Below are 16,360 nucleotides of genomic sequence, written 5' to 3' on the forward strand. Positions count from 1 at the left end.
ACCTTTTGATTGAGAATGTCACATCAGCGACTTAAATATTACTTTTGTTTCGATTTTTAGTAGACTTTTTAGGTTTATTTTAAGACGCAATTTATTGTGATTTTTGTTATGTTAAAGCGTGGCAAGTGGCAAGCAACATTAATTACAATGATGATGATGTTCATTAAATACAATATTTTTTCGTACTATACTGAACTGTCACCCTATACATGAGAATGAACAGCGCCCTCTTGACAATGATCATATATTACTGGTCAGGCTTTAATATGTGTCATAATTTAGTAAAGTCCCTTTTGTGGATTCTAAGTTTCCGAGTTACAGCAGTTTAGTGAAAGCATTTTTTTTTAAATATAAATTAAGGGTTGAATAAAGAGGAAAGAAAATTTGATTATTTTTGCGCTACGACGCACGGTTTAGGAGATACAGCCCTATAGTTTTTTTTATTGTTTTTTTTCTTTTTTTCTTTCTTACATTGTGTTTTTTGTACATTACTTTGGGGATTCATAAAGGGGAACGAAAATTTTATTATTTTTGCACTACGACGCATGGTTTAGGAGATCAAGCCCTATAAAAAAAATCTCTTTTTTTTGCGTTTTTTTTGTATAAATTAATGGTTACATAAAGGGGACCGAAAAGTTGATTATTTTTGCGCTACGACGCACGGTTTAGGAGATACAGCCCTATATATATTTTTTTCTTTTTCTTTTTTACGTTTTTAAATCTTAATTAAGGGCTTCTTAAGGGGAACGAAAATTTGATTATTTTTCGCTACCATGCACGGTTTAGGAGATACATCCCTAAAGTTTTTTTGTCGTTTTTTTTTTCTTTTTTTGTCATTGCGTTTTTTGTTATTACTTTGGGGTTTCATAAAAGGGAACGAAAATTTAATTATTTTTGCGCTACGACGCACGGTTTAGGAGATACAGCCCTAAAATGTTTTTTTTCTCTTTTTCTTTTTTGCGTTTTTAAATCTTAATTAGGGGCTTCTTAAAGGGGAACGGATATTGATTATTTTTGCGCTACGATGCACGGTTTAGGAGATACAGCCCTATAACGTTTTTTTGTTATTATTTTTTTCTTTTTTTTTCTTGTGTTTTTGTATATTATTTTGGGGCTTCATAAAGGGGAACGAAAATTTTATTATTTTTTCGCTACGACACATGGTTTAGGAGATACAGCCCTATAAAGATTTTTTTTTTTAAATTTACGTTTTTTTAAATATTAATTGTGGGTTGCATAAAGGGGAACGAAAATTTTATTGTTTTTGCGGTACCACGCACGGTTTAGGAGATACAGCTCTATAAAGTTTTTTTTCTGTTTTTTTTTTGTTTTTTTTTTAAGTATTAATTACGGGTTTCTTAAAGGGGTTTTTTTAATTATTTTTGCACTACGACGCATGGTTTAAGAGATACAGCCCTATAATTTTTTTTTTTTAAATATAAATTATGGGTTGCATAAAGGGGAACGAAAATTTTATTATTTTTGCGGTACGACGCATGGTTTAGGAGATACAGCCCTATAAAGATTTTTTTTTAAATTTTGCGTTTTTTTTAAATATAAATTATGGGTTGCATAAAGGGGAACGAAAATTTTATTGTTTTTGCGGTACCACGCACGGTTTAGGAGATACAGCTCTATAAAGTTTTTTTCCTGTTTTTTTTTGTTTTTTTTTTAATTACGGGTTTCTTAAAGGGTTTTTTTTTTTAATTATTTTTGCGCTACGACGCATGGTTTAAGAGATACAGCCCTATAATGATTTTTTTTTAAATTTTGCGTTTTTATTTAAATATAAATTATGGGTTGCATAAAGGGGAACGAAAATTTGATTATTTTTGCGCTACGACGCACGGTTTAGGAGATACAGCCCTATAAAGTTTTTTTTATTGTTTTTTTCTTTTTTACATTGTGTTTTTTGTATATTACTTTGGGGTTTCATAAAGGGGAACGAAAATTTTATTATTTTTGCGCTACGACGCACGGTTTAGGAGATACAGCCCTAAAATGATTTTTTTCCTCTTTTTCTTTTTTGCGTTTTTCAATCTTAATTAGGGGTTCCTTAAAGGGGTTTTTTAAATTATTTTTGCGCTACGATGCACGGTGTAGGAGATACAGCTTATTTGTTATTTTTTTTCTTTTTTTTCATTGTGTTTTTAGTATATTACTTTGGGGATTCATAAAGGGGAACGAAATTTTTATTATTTTTGCGCTACGACGCATGGTTTAAGAGATACAGCCCTATAATGTTTTTTTTTTTTAATTGCGTTTTTTTTTAATATAAATTATGGGTTGCATAAAGGGGAACGAAACTTTTATTATTTTTGCGCCACCACGCACGGTTTAGGAGATATTATATCTATAATAGCTCTATAAAGTTTTTTCCTGGTTTTTTTTAAAGTTTTAATTAAGGGTTTCTTAAGGGGAACGAAAATTTGATTATTTTTGTGCTACGATGCACGGTTTAGGAGATGCAGCCCTATAAAGATTTTTTTGTTGTTTTTTTTTTCATTGTGTTTTTTGTATATTACTTTGGGGTTCCGTATAGGGGAACGAAAATTTTGTTATTTTTGCGCTACCACGCACGGTTTAGGAGATATGGCTCTATAAAGATTTTTTCTTGTTTTTTTGTTTTTTTTAAGTATTAATTAAGGGTTTCTTAAAGAGGAACGAAAAATTGATTATTTTTGCGCTACGATGCACGATTTAGGAGATGCAGCCCTATAAAGATTTTTTTTGTTTTTTTTTTTTTCATTGTGTTTTCTGTATATTAGTTTGGGGTTCCATAAAGGGGAACGAAAATTTGATTATTTTTGCGCTACGACGGTTTAGGAGATACAGCCCTATAAAGTTTTTTTTTGTTTTTTTTTTTATTGCGTTTTTTTAAATATAAATTAATGGTCACATAAACGGGACCGAAACGTTTATTTTTGCGCTACGACGCACGGTTTAGGAGATACAGCCCTATCAAGATTTTTTCCTCTTTTTTTTCTTTTTTGCGTTTTCAAATCTTAATTAGGGGCTTAATTAGTAATATTTCAATTCTTAAAGGGGAGCGAAAATTTGATTATTTTTGCGCTACGATGCACGATTTAGGAGATACAGCTAATACAGCCCTATAAAGATTTTGTTTCTTTTTTTCATTGTATTTTTCATGTATTACTTTTGGGTTACATAAAGGGGAACGAAAATTTTATTATTTTTGCGCTACGACGCATGGTTTAGGAGATACAGTCCTATATTTTTTTTACAATGTATGTGCTCGAAAAGTGCGTTTCCTACGGAGCCATATCGTGCGGAAAGTACTGCTTTTCCGCACTAGTGCTTTTTGTTTTCAATTTTTTTTTTACAGTACATATGGTGCTACTTTCTCGCACTAGTGCGGAAAAGAGCACTTACCGTGCATATGTCGAAAGTTAAAGGGCCATATGTACTGTAAAACGTACGATACACGTGCGAATAGGTAATTCGCAACTCGTGTCGATTTAAAACACTCCTTTTAATAATTAAACTTATTTGTCATGATATGTTTTTTTATTTACTCGCACAATGCATAGTAAAACATTGTATGATACACGTGCGTAAAGATGATTTCCGCACTTGTTGCATAAATAGCAATTTTTTTTTATCAAAGAATGAAAGAAAGTCACGGTATTAATAACCAAATTTTACTTTAGTGGTACCTTTTCCCTATCACTGTCACAAATGTATGTGGCGTTCACGTAAACGCGATATTTTTAAGATTTCCCTGCGCAATGTTGCCAGCTCGCTCGCAAATCAAACATGTACTTACAGTTCTTTTGCATAATGGTGACATTGTACAATATCTATAGGTATAAGTTTTAAATAGGTAAAAGATAATTCGACGCATTCTTTGCTTGCTGCTTGCTTGTTGCTTGTTGTTGTGTTGTTTGCGTAACTTCTTTGAATAAGTTGCGTTAATTTGGCGCACAGGCGAAGTAAACATGCGTTGCGTACGGCAAGGTCACGCCGCGGCCCCACCCTGCACGGCCTCCGTTGCCCATTCAGACCGCCCGCTAGCTTCGTTTGAACGCAAATAATATTTTTGTAATATTTGTTTATGCAGTGGATGCAAGTGACACAAATTCATACATCTTATTTATCCCGCATTTCAAATTAATAAGATGCAAACTCTAATATCTTTAATATTCTTTTGTAACGGTGACAGCCTGTTACAACAAAATCATCAAATATCTTATGAAGCTATGCCTTAATAAGACACAAAATCATTTAATGGACCTATTTAAACGATTAAATTCGACCTAAGTAATTTTTTTTAACTCAAATTTTTTTTTGTGTCATTTAGAATATTATGACATAGTATCAGATTGCAGTGGACGTAATTGACACAAACTATGTTTTCACACTAAAAACACTATCCTAAATGCAACACAGTTACATGTTTTCTCTCGAATATTTTTTTCTCCAAAATAATTAAAAATAAAAAATAATTACCACAAAATAACAAATTACTAGAAAAGCAAATTATATATATGACACAAAACAAAATGTAAGATTTACATCTTAACAAAGTATTCATAAGCGAAAACAGAATAAACTGGTATTGAATGGCTCAATACATTTATTTACATACAAGATATATACAGTGGTACTACGTAAACGAAATTAATAACTAGCTTAAATCTAAAATAGGCCCTTGACAGAATTGACTTTAATATTTTTATAACCTAGTGGTCAAAATATAGCCAGCGGTACAGGTCTATCAGCCGCATCTATGCAAAATGGTCATAGAATTTTTTTACAAAAGCGAGTGCGTATGTGCCAGCAAAGCTTAGGAGGGCATTTGCCTGACGTATTATTCCACAAATAACCCTGTTTTATGTGATGTTTCAAGATTTTATATACAAATATATTATAACGAAAAAAAAAATGTGTTTTTCATCAATTTCAAATCTTGCGTCCTTTTTGGGACACCCTTTACAATCGCGGACATTCCTGGTGAACCACCTTAAGGGCAAACATTATTTAAAGGTCTTGCAGACGGTCAGGCGATATCATAAAAGTGATGACTTAAAAATCATCACACATGACACTTAAAAATATGGGTGTCTTAAAAGGTGAGCTCAGGTAAAGTTTATTGTCATCCATTGTTTCGGTGACAAATTTTCTGAAGTGGTTCACCGGCAATGTCCCCGATTGTACTATGGGATTAGGTATAGCGAACTTTCTAGTTAAGCTGGTCCTTTTAGGGTCCGCAGTCGACTAGGAACCGAAATTGTATAGTTTCACCATGTCTGTCTGTCGGATTATCCGTCCGCCGCACATGATCACGATCAGTTAAGCCATTATTGTTTTCGCAATAAGTGGTACAAAATATTCCCTTTCGCTTGATATGTCCGTAGCGTCTATAAAATTCCTCTTTTTAAGTCCGCCTATTGAGACGAATGGGCAACTAAGGAACCCAACATTTGAGCATGGCCCGACATGCTCTTGGACGGTGTTTTACATTAAGTTATTAATTACGCCTATTTCGGATCTGTTGTGTCACCTGCAGCGCGCGCGGCGCGGGGCGCGCCAGGAAGGCGTGCTCGGGCTTGGCGAGGCGCAGACACGTGAGCGCGGCCGCCGTCCGTCGCCTCCGAGCGTACAGTATAGACACACACCTGCAGCGCGCGCGGCGCGGGGCGCGCCAGGAAGGCGTGCTCGGGCTTGGCGAGGCGCAGACACGTGAGCGCGGCCGCCGTCCGTCGCCTCCGAGGGTACAGTATAGACACACACCTGCAGCGCGCGCGGCGCGGGGCGCGCCAGGAAGGCGTGCTCGGGCTTGGCGAGGCGCAGACACGTGAGCGCGGCCGCCGTCCGTCGCCTCCGAGGGTACAGTATAGACACACACCTGCAGCGCACGCGGCGCGGGGCGCGCCAGGAAGGCGTGCTCGGGCTTGGCGAGGCGCAGACACGTGAGCGCGGCCGCCGTCCGTCGCCTCCGAGCGTACAGTATAGACACACACCTGCAGCGCGCGCGGCGCGGGGCGCGCCAGGAAGGCGTGCTCGGGCTTGGCGAGGCGCAGACACGTGAGCGCGGCCGCCGTCCGTCGCCTCCGAGCGTACAGTATAGACACACACCTGCAGCGCGCGCGGCGCGGGGCGCGCCAGGAAGGCGTGCTCGGGCTTGGCGAGGCGCAGACACGTGAGCGCGGCCGCCGTCCGTCGCCTCCGAGGGTACAGTATAGACACACACCTGCAGCGCGCGCGGCGCGGGGCGCGCCAGGAAGGCGTGCTCGGGCTTGGCGAGGCGCAGACACGTGAGCGCGGCCGCCGTCCGTCGCCTCCGAGGGTACAGTATAGACACACACCTGCAGCGCGGCGCGGGGCGCGCCAGGAAGGCGTGCTCGGGCTTGGCGAGGCGCAGACACGTGAGCGCGGCCGCCGTCCGTCGCCTCCGAGGGTACAGTATAGACACACACCTGCAGCGCACGCGGCGCGGGGCGCGCCAGGAAGGCGTGCTCGGGCTTGGCGAGGCGCAGACACGTGAGCGCGGCCGCCGTCCGTCGCCTCCGAGGGTACAGTATAGACACACACCTGCAGCGCGCGCGGCGCGGGGCGCGCCAGGAAGGCGTGCTCGGGCTTGGCGAGGCGCAGACACGTGAGCGCGGCCGCCGTCCGTCGCCTCCGAGGGTACAGTATAGACACACACCTGCAGCGCGCGCGGCGCGGGGCGGGCCAGGAAGGCGTGCTCGGGCTTGGCGAGGCGCAGACACGTGAGCGCGGCCGCCGTCCGTCGCCTCCGAGCGTACAGTATAGACACACACCTGCAGCGCGCGCGGCGCGGGGCGCGCCAGGAAGGCGTGCTCGGGCTTGGCGAGGCGCAGACACGTGAGCGCGGCCGCCGTCCGTCGCCTCCGAGGGTACAGTATAGACACACACCTGCAGCGCGCGCGGCGCGGGGCGGGCCAGGAAGGCGTGCTCGGGCTTGGCGAGGCGCAGACACGTGAGCGCGGCCGCCGTCCGTCGCCTCCGAGCGTACAGTATAGACACACACCTGCAGCGCGCGCGGCGCGGGGCGCGCCAGGAAGGCGTGCTCGGGCTTGGCGAGGCGCAGACACGTGAGCGCGGCCGCCGTCCGTCGCCTCCGAGCGTACAGTATAGACACACACCTGCAGCGCGCGCGGCGCGGGGCGCGCCAGGAAGGCGTGCTCGGGCTTGGCGAGGCGCAGACACGTGAGCGCGGCCGCCGTCCGTCGCCTCCGAGGGTACAGTATAGACACACACCTGCAGCGCGCGCGGCGCGGGGCGGGCCAGGAAGGCGTGCTCGGGCTAGGCGAGGCGCAGACACGTGAGCGCGGCCGCCGTCCGTCGCCTCCGAGCGTACAGTATAGACACACACCTGCAGCGCGCGCGGCGCGGGGCGCGCCAGGAAGGCGTGCTCGGGCTTGGCGAGGCGCAGACACGTGAGCGCGGCCGCCGTCCGTCGCCTCCGAGCGTACAGTATAGACACACACCTGCAGCGCGCGCGGCGCGGGGCGCGCCAGGAAGGCGTGCTCGGGCTTGGCGAGGCGCAGACACGTGAGCGCGGCCGCCGTCCGTCGCCTCCGAGGGTACAGTATAGACACACACCTGCAGCGCGCGCGGCGCGGGGCGGGCCAGGAAGGCGTGCTCGGGCTTGGCGAGGCGCAGACACGTGAGCGCGGCCGCCGTCCGTCGCCTCCGAGCGTACAGTATAGACACACACCTGCAGCGCGCGCGGCGCGGGGCGCGCCAGGAAGGCGTGCTCGGGCTTGGCGAGGCGCAGACACGTGAGCGCGGCCGCCGTCCGTCGCCTCCGAGGGTACAGTATAGACACACACCTGCAGCACGCGCGGCGCGGGGCGGGCCAGGAAGGCGTGCTCGGGCTTGGCGAGGCGCAGACACGTGAGCGCGGCCGCCGTCCGTCGCCTCCGAGCGTACAGTATAGACACACACCTGCAGCGCGCGCGGCGCGGGGCGGGCCAGGAAGGCGTGCTCGGGCTTGGCGAGGCGCAGACACGTGAGCGCGGCCGCCGTCCGTCGCCTCCGAGCGTACAGTATAGACACACACCTGCAGCGCGCGCGGCGCGGGGCGCGCCAGGAAGGCGTGCTCGGGCTTGGCGAGGCGCAGACACGTGAGCGCGGCCGCCGTCCGTCGCCTCCGAGGGTACAGTATAGACACACACCTGCAGCGCGCGCGGCGCGGGGCGGGCCAGGAAGGCGTGCTCGGGCTTGGCGAGGCGCAGACACGTGAGCGCGGCCGCCGTCCGTCGCCTCCGAGCGTACAGTATAGACACACACCTGCAGCGCGCGCGGCGCGGGGCGGGCCAGGAAGGCGTGCTCGGGCTTGGCGAGGCGCAGACACGTGAGCGCGGCCGCCGTCCGTCGCCTCCGAGCGTACAGTATAGACACACACCTGCAGCGCGCGCGGCGCGGGGCGGGCCAGGAAGGCGTGCTCGGGCTTGGCGAGGCGCAGACACGTGAGCGCGGCCGCCGTCCGTCGCCTCCGAGGGTACAGTATAGACACACACCTGCAGCGCGCGCGGCGCGGGGCGGGCCAGGAAGGCGTGCTCGGGCTTGGCGAGGCGCAGACACGTGAGCGCGGCCGCCGTCCGTCGCCTCCGAGCGTACAGTATAGACACACACCTGCAGCGCGCGCGGCGCGGGGCGCGCCAGGAAGGCGTGCTCGGGCTTGGCGAGGCGCAGACACGTGAGCGCGGCCGCCGTCCGTCGCCTCCGAGCGTACAGTATAGACACACACCTGCAGCGCGCGCGGCGCGGGGCGGGCCAGGAAGGCGTGCTCGGGCTTGGCGAGGCGCAGACACGTGAGCGCGGCCGCCTCCCGTCGCCTCCGAGGGTACAGTATAGACACACACCTGCAGCGCGCGCGGCGCGGGGCGGGCCAGGAAGGCGTGCTCGGGCTTGGCGAGGCGCAGACACGTGAGCGCGGCCGTCGTCCGTCGCCTCCGAGCGTACAGTATAGACACACACCTGCAGCGCGCGCGGCGCGGGGCGCGCCAGGAAGGCGTGCTCGGGCTTGGCGAGGCGCAGACACGTGAGCGCGGCCGCCGTCCGTCGCCTCCGAGGGTACAGTATAGACACACACCTGCAGCGCGCGCGGCGCGGGGCGGGCCAGGAAGGCGTGCTCGGGCTTGGCGAGGCGCAGACACGTGAGCGCGGCCGCCGTCCGTCGCCTCCGAGCGTACAGTATAGACACACACCTGCAGCGCGCGCGGCGCGGGGCGGGCCAGGAAGGCGTGCTCGGGCTTGGCGAGGCGCAGACACGTGAGCGCGGCCGCCTCCCGTCGCCTCCGAGGGTACAGTATAGACACACACCTGCAGCGCGCGCGGCGCGGGGCGGGCCAGGAAGGCGTGCTCGGGCTTGGCGAGGCGCAGACACGTGAGCGCGGCCGCCGTCCGTCGCCTCCGAGCGTACAGTATAGACACACACCTGCAGCGCGCGCGGCGCGGGGCGCGCCAGGAAGGCGTGCTCGGGCTTGGCGAGGCGCAGACACGTGAGCGCGGCCGCCGTCCGTCGCCTCCGAGGGTACAGTATAGACACACACCTGCAGCGCGCGCGGCGCGGGGCGGGCCAGGAAGGCGTGCTCGGGCTTGGCGAGGCGCAGCCCGTGAGCGCGGCCGCCGTCCGTCGCCTCCGAGCGTACAGTATAGACACACACCTGCAGCGCGCGCGGCGCGGGGCGGGCCAGGAAGGCGTGCTCGGGCTTGGCGAGGCGCAGACACGTGAGCGCGGCCGCCGTCCGTCGCCTCCGAGCGTACAGTATAGACACACACCTGCAGCGCGCGCGGCGCGGGGCGCGCCAGGAAGGCGTGCTCGGGCTTGGCGAGGCGCAGACACGTGAGCGCGGCCGCCGTCCGTCGCCTCCGAGCGTACAGTATAGACACACACCTGCAGCGCGCGCGGCGCGGGGCGGGCCAGGAAGGCGTGCTCGGGCTTGGCGAGGCGCAGACACGTGAGCGCGGCCGCCTCCCGTCGCCTCCGAGGGTACAGTATAGACACACACCTGCAGCGCGCGCGGCGCGGGGCGGGCCAGGAAGGCGTGCTCGGGCTTGGCGAGGCGCAGACACGTGAGCGCGGCCGCCGTCCGTCGCCTCCGAGCGTACAGTATAGACACACACCTGCAGCGCGCGCGGCGCGGGGCGCGCCAGGAAGGCGTGCTCGGGCTTGGCGAGGCGCAGACACGTGAGCGCGGCCGCCGTCCGTCGCCTCCGAGCGTACAGTATAGACACACACCTGCAGCGCGCGCGGCGCGGGGCGCGCCAGGAAGGCGTGCTCGGGCTTGGCGAGGCGCAGACACGTGAGCGCGGCCGCCGTCCGTCGCCTCCGAGCGTACAGTATAGACACACACCTGCAGCGCGCGCGGCGCGGGGCGCGCCAGGAAGGCGTGCTCGGGCTTGGCGAGGCGCAGACACGTGAGCGCGGCCGCCGTCCGTCGCCTCCGAGGGTACAGTATAGACACACACCTGCAGCGCGCGCGGCGCGGGGCGCGCCAGGAAGGCGTGCTCGGGCTTGGCGAGGCGCAGACACGTGAGCGCGGCCGCTAACCAGCGCGCGCGGCCGCCGTCCGTCGCCTCCGAGCGCTCCGCGGCGCAGCGGGCCGCGCGCTCGTACATTATGGACGCGGCTGTCACACAAAAATCAATCATTAGTTAGATATATCTAGTCTAAACAAACAGCCGTCTTACGGTGTAATCCCCGCCTTCCAAAAAAGAGTAGGTACCTAATAAGCGGAAACGGACGCATTCCAACTAGCTCAATCCACTCCGCTCACTCGCTCGCGGTGGAAATGCTCTTATGAAAATCAGCTTCTGCGCACACTTTCGTGAGTCTTTAAACTTGTTTAGCCAGCTCCGCTCACTTTTATCCAGTGGAAGCACTGTCACTTTTACGCAGTTCTCCATTGCAAGTTAAACTGTAGTGTAGAGAGGTCATTAACGATAAGAATATATACGTTTCAAAACGGATTCCGTACAGAGCCTTTTCCGCTCGTAATAGAAGGTGGGCATAAAGCCGCTCTCATTGGAAATAACAGCACTAAACAGCAGCACGTGAAAAGCCCAGTGAATTTCCCAAATTCTCCTCATAATAGGCTTTCTAATTCTATTATAGTTTTTGGATATGTATAGCGCTGTTGGTTTTCCATGTACCAAAATAAAATAAATAAAATAATAATCCTGGTCAGGCGATCAACCAGCCTCAAACGCCACCGTTTTCCTCGCACGAGGCACATCTATTGACTTATGGTCCTATATCCCCTAGATGGGGCAGAGGGCAAAGGCACATCTATAGCAACCAACTATTAATTTCGGTGGAAGAGACACTGAAACGTCAACACTTCTGTAACGCTGCCTGAATCGAATCGATTAGTCGTTGTTGGGATTTCCGCTGTTCGCAACGTACAGCTTTCCACACGCGCAGTCTCAGTCACCAATGCGCCGCACGAAACCAGCAATAACAACGTCTCCATATTACAGTCGGGTAAAAGATACACACAGTGACCATATAACATAAGTATCACAACTAACCTTTTCTATAATGATGCCTGGATATGTGTAGTGCGTATAAGAAGTCGTAGTACGGGTTGTCGCCGTGCGCGTCGTGCAGTTTGGCACGCGCTGCCGCTGCGCGCTCCGCTTCTGCTGCTAGCGCGCCGCATGATACTAGGGCGCTTAGTTGTTTTCGGGATGCTAATGAACAAACAAAAAACAGTATTGCTGCATGCGTAGTTATAGGAAAAGTAAAAGCGATTATCGCCCTTGACGTGGTAAAAAAAAAAAAAAATTGACTAGCTTTACAGGAGTCCAGCAGTGGGACACAACAGGCTCTCAATAATAACTAGCTTTAAATATCCTGAGGAGGAGGTTCTTAATACCTCGAAATTTCTATATTTTCCGATTTCTCGACGACGCGGCTTGGAACGACTTGGAAAATTATTATTTTTTGTTCGAAAGTATCCTTCACAATTGGGTCCCGTTGTCATCAATTGTAGAGAAATCGACAACCGACCTTTAGAGGCGTCCCTGTGGAATCCTATGCATTTTGGTATATTTTATAGTAAGTTGTGCATTTACTCTTAGAAACAGTCAACTCTTTGTACAGTCGCCATCAGATATATCGGAGCGGCCAAGGTGTTCACAATATCTGAACACGTACTCTAATGCCTTGACAATAGAGGCGTGTTCAGATATTTGTGAGCGCTTCGGCCGCTCTAAAAGTGTAGTTACCCAGCGTAGTAAGCAGTGTGGCGGCGGCGGCGGGCGCGCTTTCCACGCGCCTACCTACTGTGTGACACTTGAACACTATCTACTGTATGATAGTCAGTGAAAAGTGTAGTTACCCAGCGTAGTAAAGCAGTGTGGCGGCGGCGGCGGGCGCGCTTTCCACGCGCCTACCTACTGTGTGACACTTGAACACTATCTACTGTATGATAGTCAGTGAAAAGTGTAGTTACCCAGCGCAGTAAGCAGTGTGGCGGCGGCGGCGGGCGCGCTTTCCACGCGCCTACCTACTGTGTGACACTTGAACACTATCTACTGTATGATAGTCAGTTAAAAGTGTAGTTACCCAGCGTAGTAAGCAGTGTGGCGGCGGCGGCGGGCGCGCTTTCCACGCGCCTACCTACTGAGTGACACTTGAACACTATCTACTGTATGATAGTCAGTGAAAAGTGTAGTTACCCAGCGTAGTAAAGCAGTGTGGCGGCGGCGGCGGGCGCGCTTTCCACGCGCCTACCTACTGTGTGACACTTGAACACTATCTACTGTATGATAGTCAGTGAAAAGTGTAGTTACCCAGCGCAGTAAGCAGTGTGGCGGCGGCGGCGGGCGCGCTTTCCACGCGCCTACCTACTGTGTGACACTTGAACACTATCTACTGTATGATAGTCAGTTAAAAGTGTAGTTACCCAGCGTAGTAAGCAGTGTGGCGGCGGCGGCGGGCGCGCTTTCCACGCGCCTACCTACTGTGTGACACTTGAACACTATCTACTGTATGATAGTCAGTGAAAAGTGTAGTTACCCAGCGTAGTAAAGCAGTGTGGCGGCGGCGGCGGGCGCGCTTTCCACGCGCCTACCTACTGTGTGACACTTGAACACTATCTACTGTATGATAGTCAGTGAAAAGTGTAGTTACCCAGCGTAGTAAAGCAGTGTGGCGGCGGCGGCGGGCGCGCTTTCCACGCGCCTACCTACTGTGTGACACTTGAACACTATCTACTGTATGATAGTCAGTGAAAAGTGTAGTTACCCAGCGTAGTAAAGCAGTGTGGCGGCGGCGGCGGGCGCGCTTTCCACGCGCCTACCTACTGTGTGACACTTGAACACTATCTACTGTATGATAGTCAGTGAAAAGTGTAGTTACCCAGCGTAGTAAGCAGTGTGGCGGCGGCGGCGGCGCGCGCGTGCGGCGCGGGGTTGGCGGCGGCGGCGCTGAGCGCGCGCTCCACGCGCCCGCCTGCTAAGTGCCACTTGAACACCACCCACTGGAACATTGGCTGCGGACAACGGGGAATAGTGACAAGTGCAAGTTCCAGCTTCCATTTCGAGAGTTTAATACGGCGGGGCGTTCAGCGTTATGTCGAACGCTTCGATTCGTTTAACACTGTCACCGCCCCGGACGTCCCGCCGGTTGCCGCCATTCGGTTTGCACCGTCGATTGCGTGAGACGATTCTTGAATACAACGGATTGTTTCAATCGATGCACGCAACTTTTAACCCGCAACGCAAAAAGAGGGGTGTTATAGACTTTTTATATTTAGCATTTTTATTCAAAGTTATTAATAATGTTGTAGATGCCCCCGACTTATTACATAAAATTTGCTTTCCTGTCCCCCGTAGGAATGAACGTAGTTGTCGCAGTAAGGCATTATTTAGCATTCCTAACAGCAGAACAAAACACGCACGGCATTCGTATATTGGGCGCGCGTGTAGGCAGTACAATGAAAAATGTATGGACGCAGATTTGTTTAGTAGTTCATTAGGCTTATTTAAAAGAATGTATATTCTTTATTAAAATAAGGGTGAAACGTTGCAAGCAACCCGATAGTAAGTACTTGTAATTACAGTAATTTAAGTCTAAGTAAGTAAAGAAGTATAAGTCTTTTCTCTTTTTTATACATTTATATACTATTGTTATTAGTAGGTATACTATTGTTATGATTAAGTACAACTACTAGGTACTACAAGTTTGCACTATTTATCATTACTTTTTAATTGTACCTCGATATGTGAAAAAGGAAACTATAGGTCTATAAAAAACAATTTGTAGCTATTAGCTAAGTTGCTCATGTTTGTTTCTCAATTAAAAAAAAAAAAAATTTTACGCCAATGTCTGTCTGTCTGTGGCATCGTAGCTCTCAAACTTATGGCACTCGTAATAGGGGTACTATTACGAGCTTAGAGGATATAAACAAACGGAGTAGCCATTAAAAGGCGTTCCCCTGTCGAAAATAGGCGGCCAATGGCCATACACAATGTATGGACTGACGTTTATCTGACGTGGCTATTTTTACGTTACGCATAAATTTGACGTGCCCCTCCCCCGCAAAAATCGGCAGACTGCTTTGTACAGAAAATTACAGACAAGGCGTCTCCGTTTGGTTATATCCTCTAAGATTACGAGTGCCAATCAGTTTAAAAAATTATAATTTTTAGTTATGCTTACAGAAGATTAAAATGACGGATATACATACCAAATTGGGATCGTTCTTGTCGGCGATGCTGATGGCGGTTTCCGCGAGACGCACGACACACGCGCCTGCGTCGTGGATCTCGAACAGTTTGATCACCTAAAACAATACAAGCAAATCTAACAATTCACACACACTTGCAGAAAAACAAGTTTTTTATTTTGTTCAGGAACATGGATCTGGGTTCTGACTTTTATCGCCTAAAACCGGTCCGACGTAGTTTTGGGGTGTACCAATAGTTTGTTAACCAAGGGATGAAATTACGTCTTTCACTCGAGTTACACAGTTAAGCACTTAAATTTTTATTTCGAATACGAGGAAAGTATGATGCATGTGTTTTATGAAAACATGACTGAGTATACATTTTTACAATATTTCTTGAGGGTACTTTCAATAAACAATTTAGGTAAAAGTATCGTTACCTATTATGGAACGGGGAGTTAAATGCCAGAATGAAAAAAATATAACAAATCCGTTTAAAACCAAATTTCAACTTTTTATCTTAAAAAAATCGTACTTGGAAAGTTAAATGCTCTAGTGCAGAAACGTATCACTTTCTGCACACTCTTTAGAACAACAATGACCCTCTTTCAGAGCATGAGAAATGAAAAATTATTTATTTATCCATTTGAGCAATGTGAACTGTGTATTAACTTTTGGTTACAGAAAAGACTAGTTAGAACCTATTTCGAACTGAGGAAGCGGTAAGGTGCCTGAGCGAGTTAATGGTTATGCCTTTACTAGTAATTATTTTTTTTTTTTAATTTATTTAGGCAACAAACAGTCATATACAAAAATGATGTAATAATAAGCAATGTGTTAATAGACCTTGAGTGCCCTACCTTAATTAAATAATTTCTAATCTAAAGTAGCTAGTGTAGGAGCAGTAAGCGGAAAACAAAGTTATCATTAATTAAAAGGGTCGGCAACGCGCGTGCAATATCTCTGGTGTTGCAGGCGTTCATAGGCTACGGTAACTGCTTACCATCAGGCGGGCCGTATGCTTGATTGCCACCGACGTGGTATAAAAAAAAAAAAAAAAAAACAAACTTATCAGTAACTTGAAGTGTATCTATATTCATTCATCCATGTATATGTATGCACGGGCAGGTTGCTTACTCGTACATACATCCACACGAGGTACACAAAGAATGTTATAAATTATTTATGCATAAGTTACCTATTACAATGTTAAATTATAGAGGTTGTTACAAAAGTTTAATAGGCTTTTTGACAAATTTTTGAAAATGGTTTTAATTGATTGTTTATGACCTAATAATTACACTACATTGATATTTTCGTGAAATTTTCTGTATTAAATATAAAAAACAATGTTAAAGTTTATTTATTTTGAACGCGCCCTGTTTTTGCAAAGAGGCTAATCACGTGACACTTGTGACGTCACTCACAAGTAAACTCAGTCAATGACCTTAGTTAATCTTATGGTATATGTGCATTGAATTCATTATTTCACTGTAAAATGGTATATAAATGGTGTATAGTGCCGCAACAATGTTCAAGTACGACTATAAAAATCCAGACAAATAGTTTGTTTTCATTCCAACGAATCCCAAAAAAAGAAAAATGTGGTTAAAACTAGCGCGAAGAGACCCAAAGAGCATTTTAGCGCATACAAATGTTTTTATGTGTGAAGACCACTTCGATGTAAGTAA

General features: G+C 49.0%; 1 protein-coding gene across 1 annotated transcript in view; it reads right to left on the minus strand.

Moving 5' to 3' along the window:
- Nucleotides 1-16,360, minus strand: part of LOC134745206 (nuclear pore complex protein Nup160 homolog) — an 83,580-nt gene that overhangs the window by 12,211 nt on the left and 55,009 nt on the right. Inside the window, exons 20-23 of the mRNA XM_063679203.1 lie at nt 14,691-14,786; nt 13,361-13,493; nt 11,527-11,688; nt 10,465-10,625 (exon numbers count right to left, since the gene is read on the minus strand). Coding sequence (XP_063535273.1) covers nt 10,465-10,625; nt 11,527-11,688; nt 13,361-13,493; nt 14,691-14,786 — 552 coding nt within the window. The remainder of the gene's footprint in view (nt 1-10,464; nt 10,626-11,526; nt 11,689-13,360; nt 13,494-14,690; nt 14,787-16,360) is intronic.

Source organism: Cydia strobilella, chromosome 11 (assembly GCF_947568885.1).
Source record: "Cydia strobilella chromosome 11, ilCydStro3.1, whole genome shotgun sequence".
Lineage (NCBI taxonomy): Eukaryota > Metazoa > Arthropoda > Insecta > Lepidoptera > Tortricidae > Cydia > Cydia strobilella.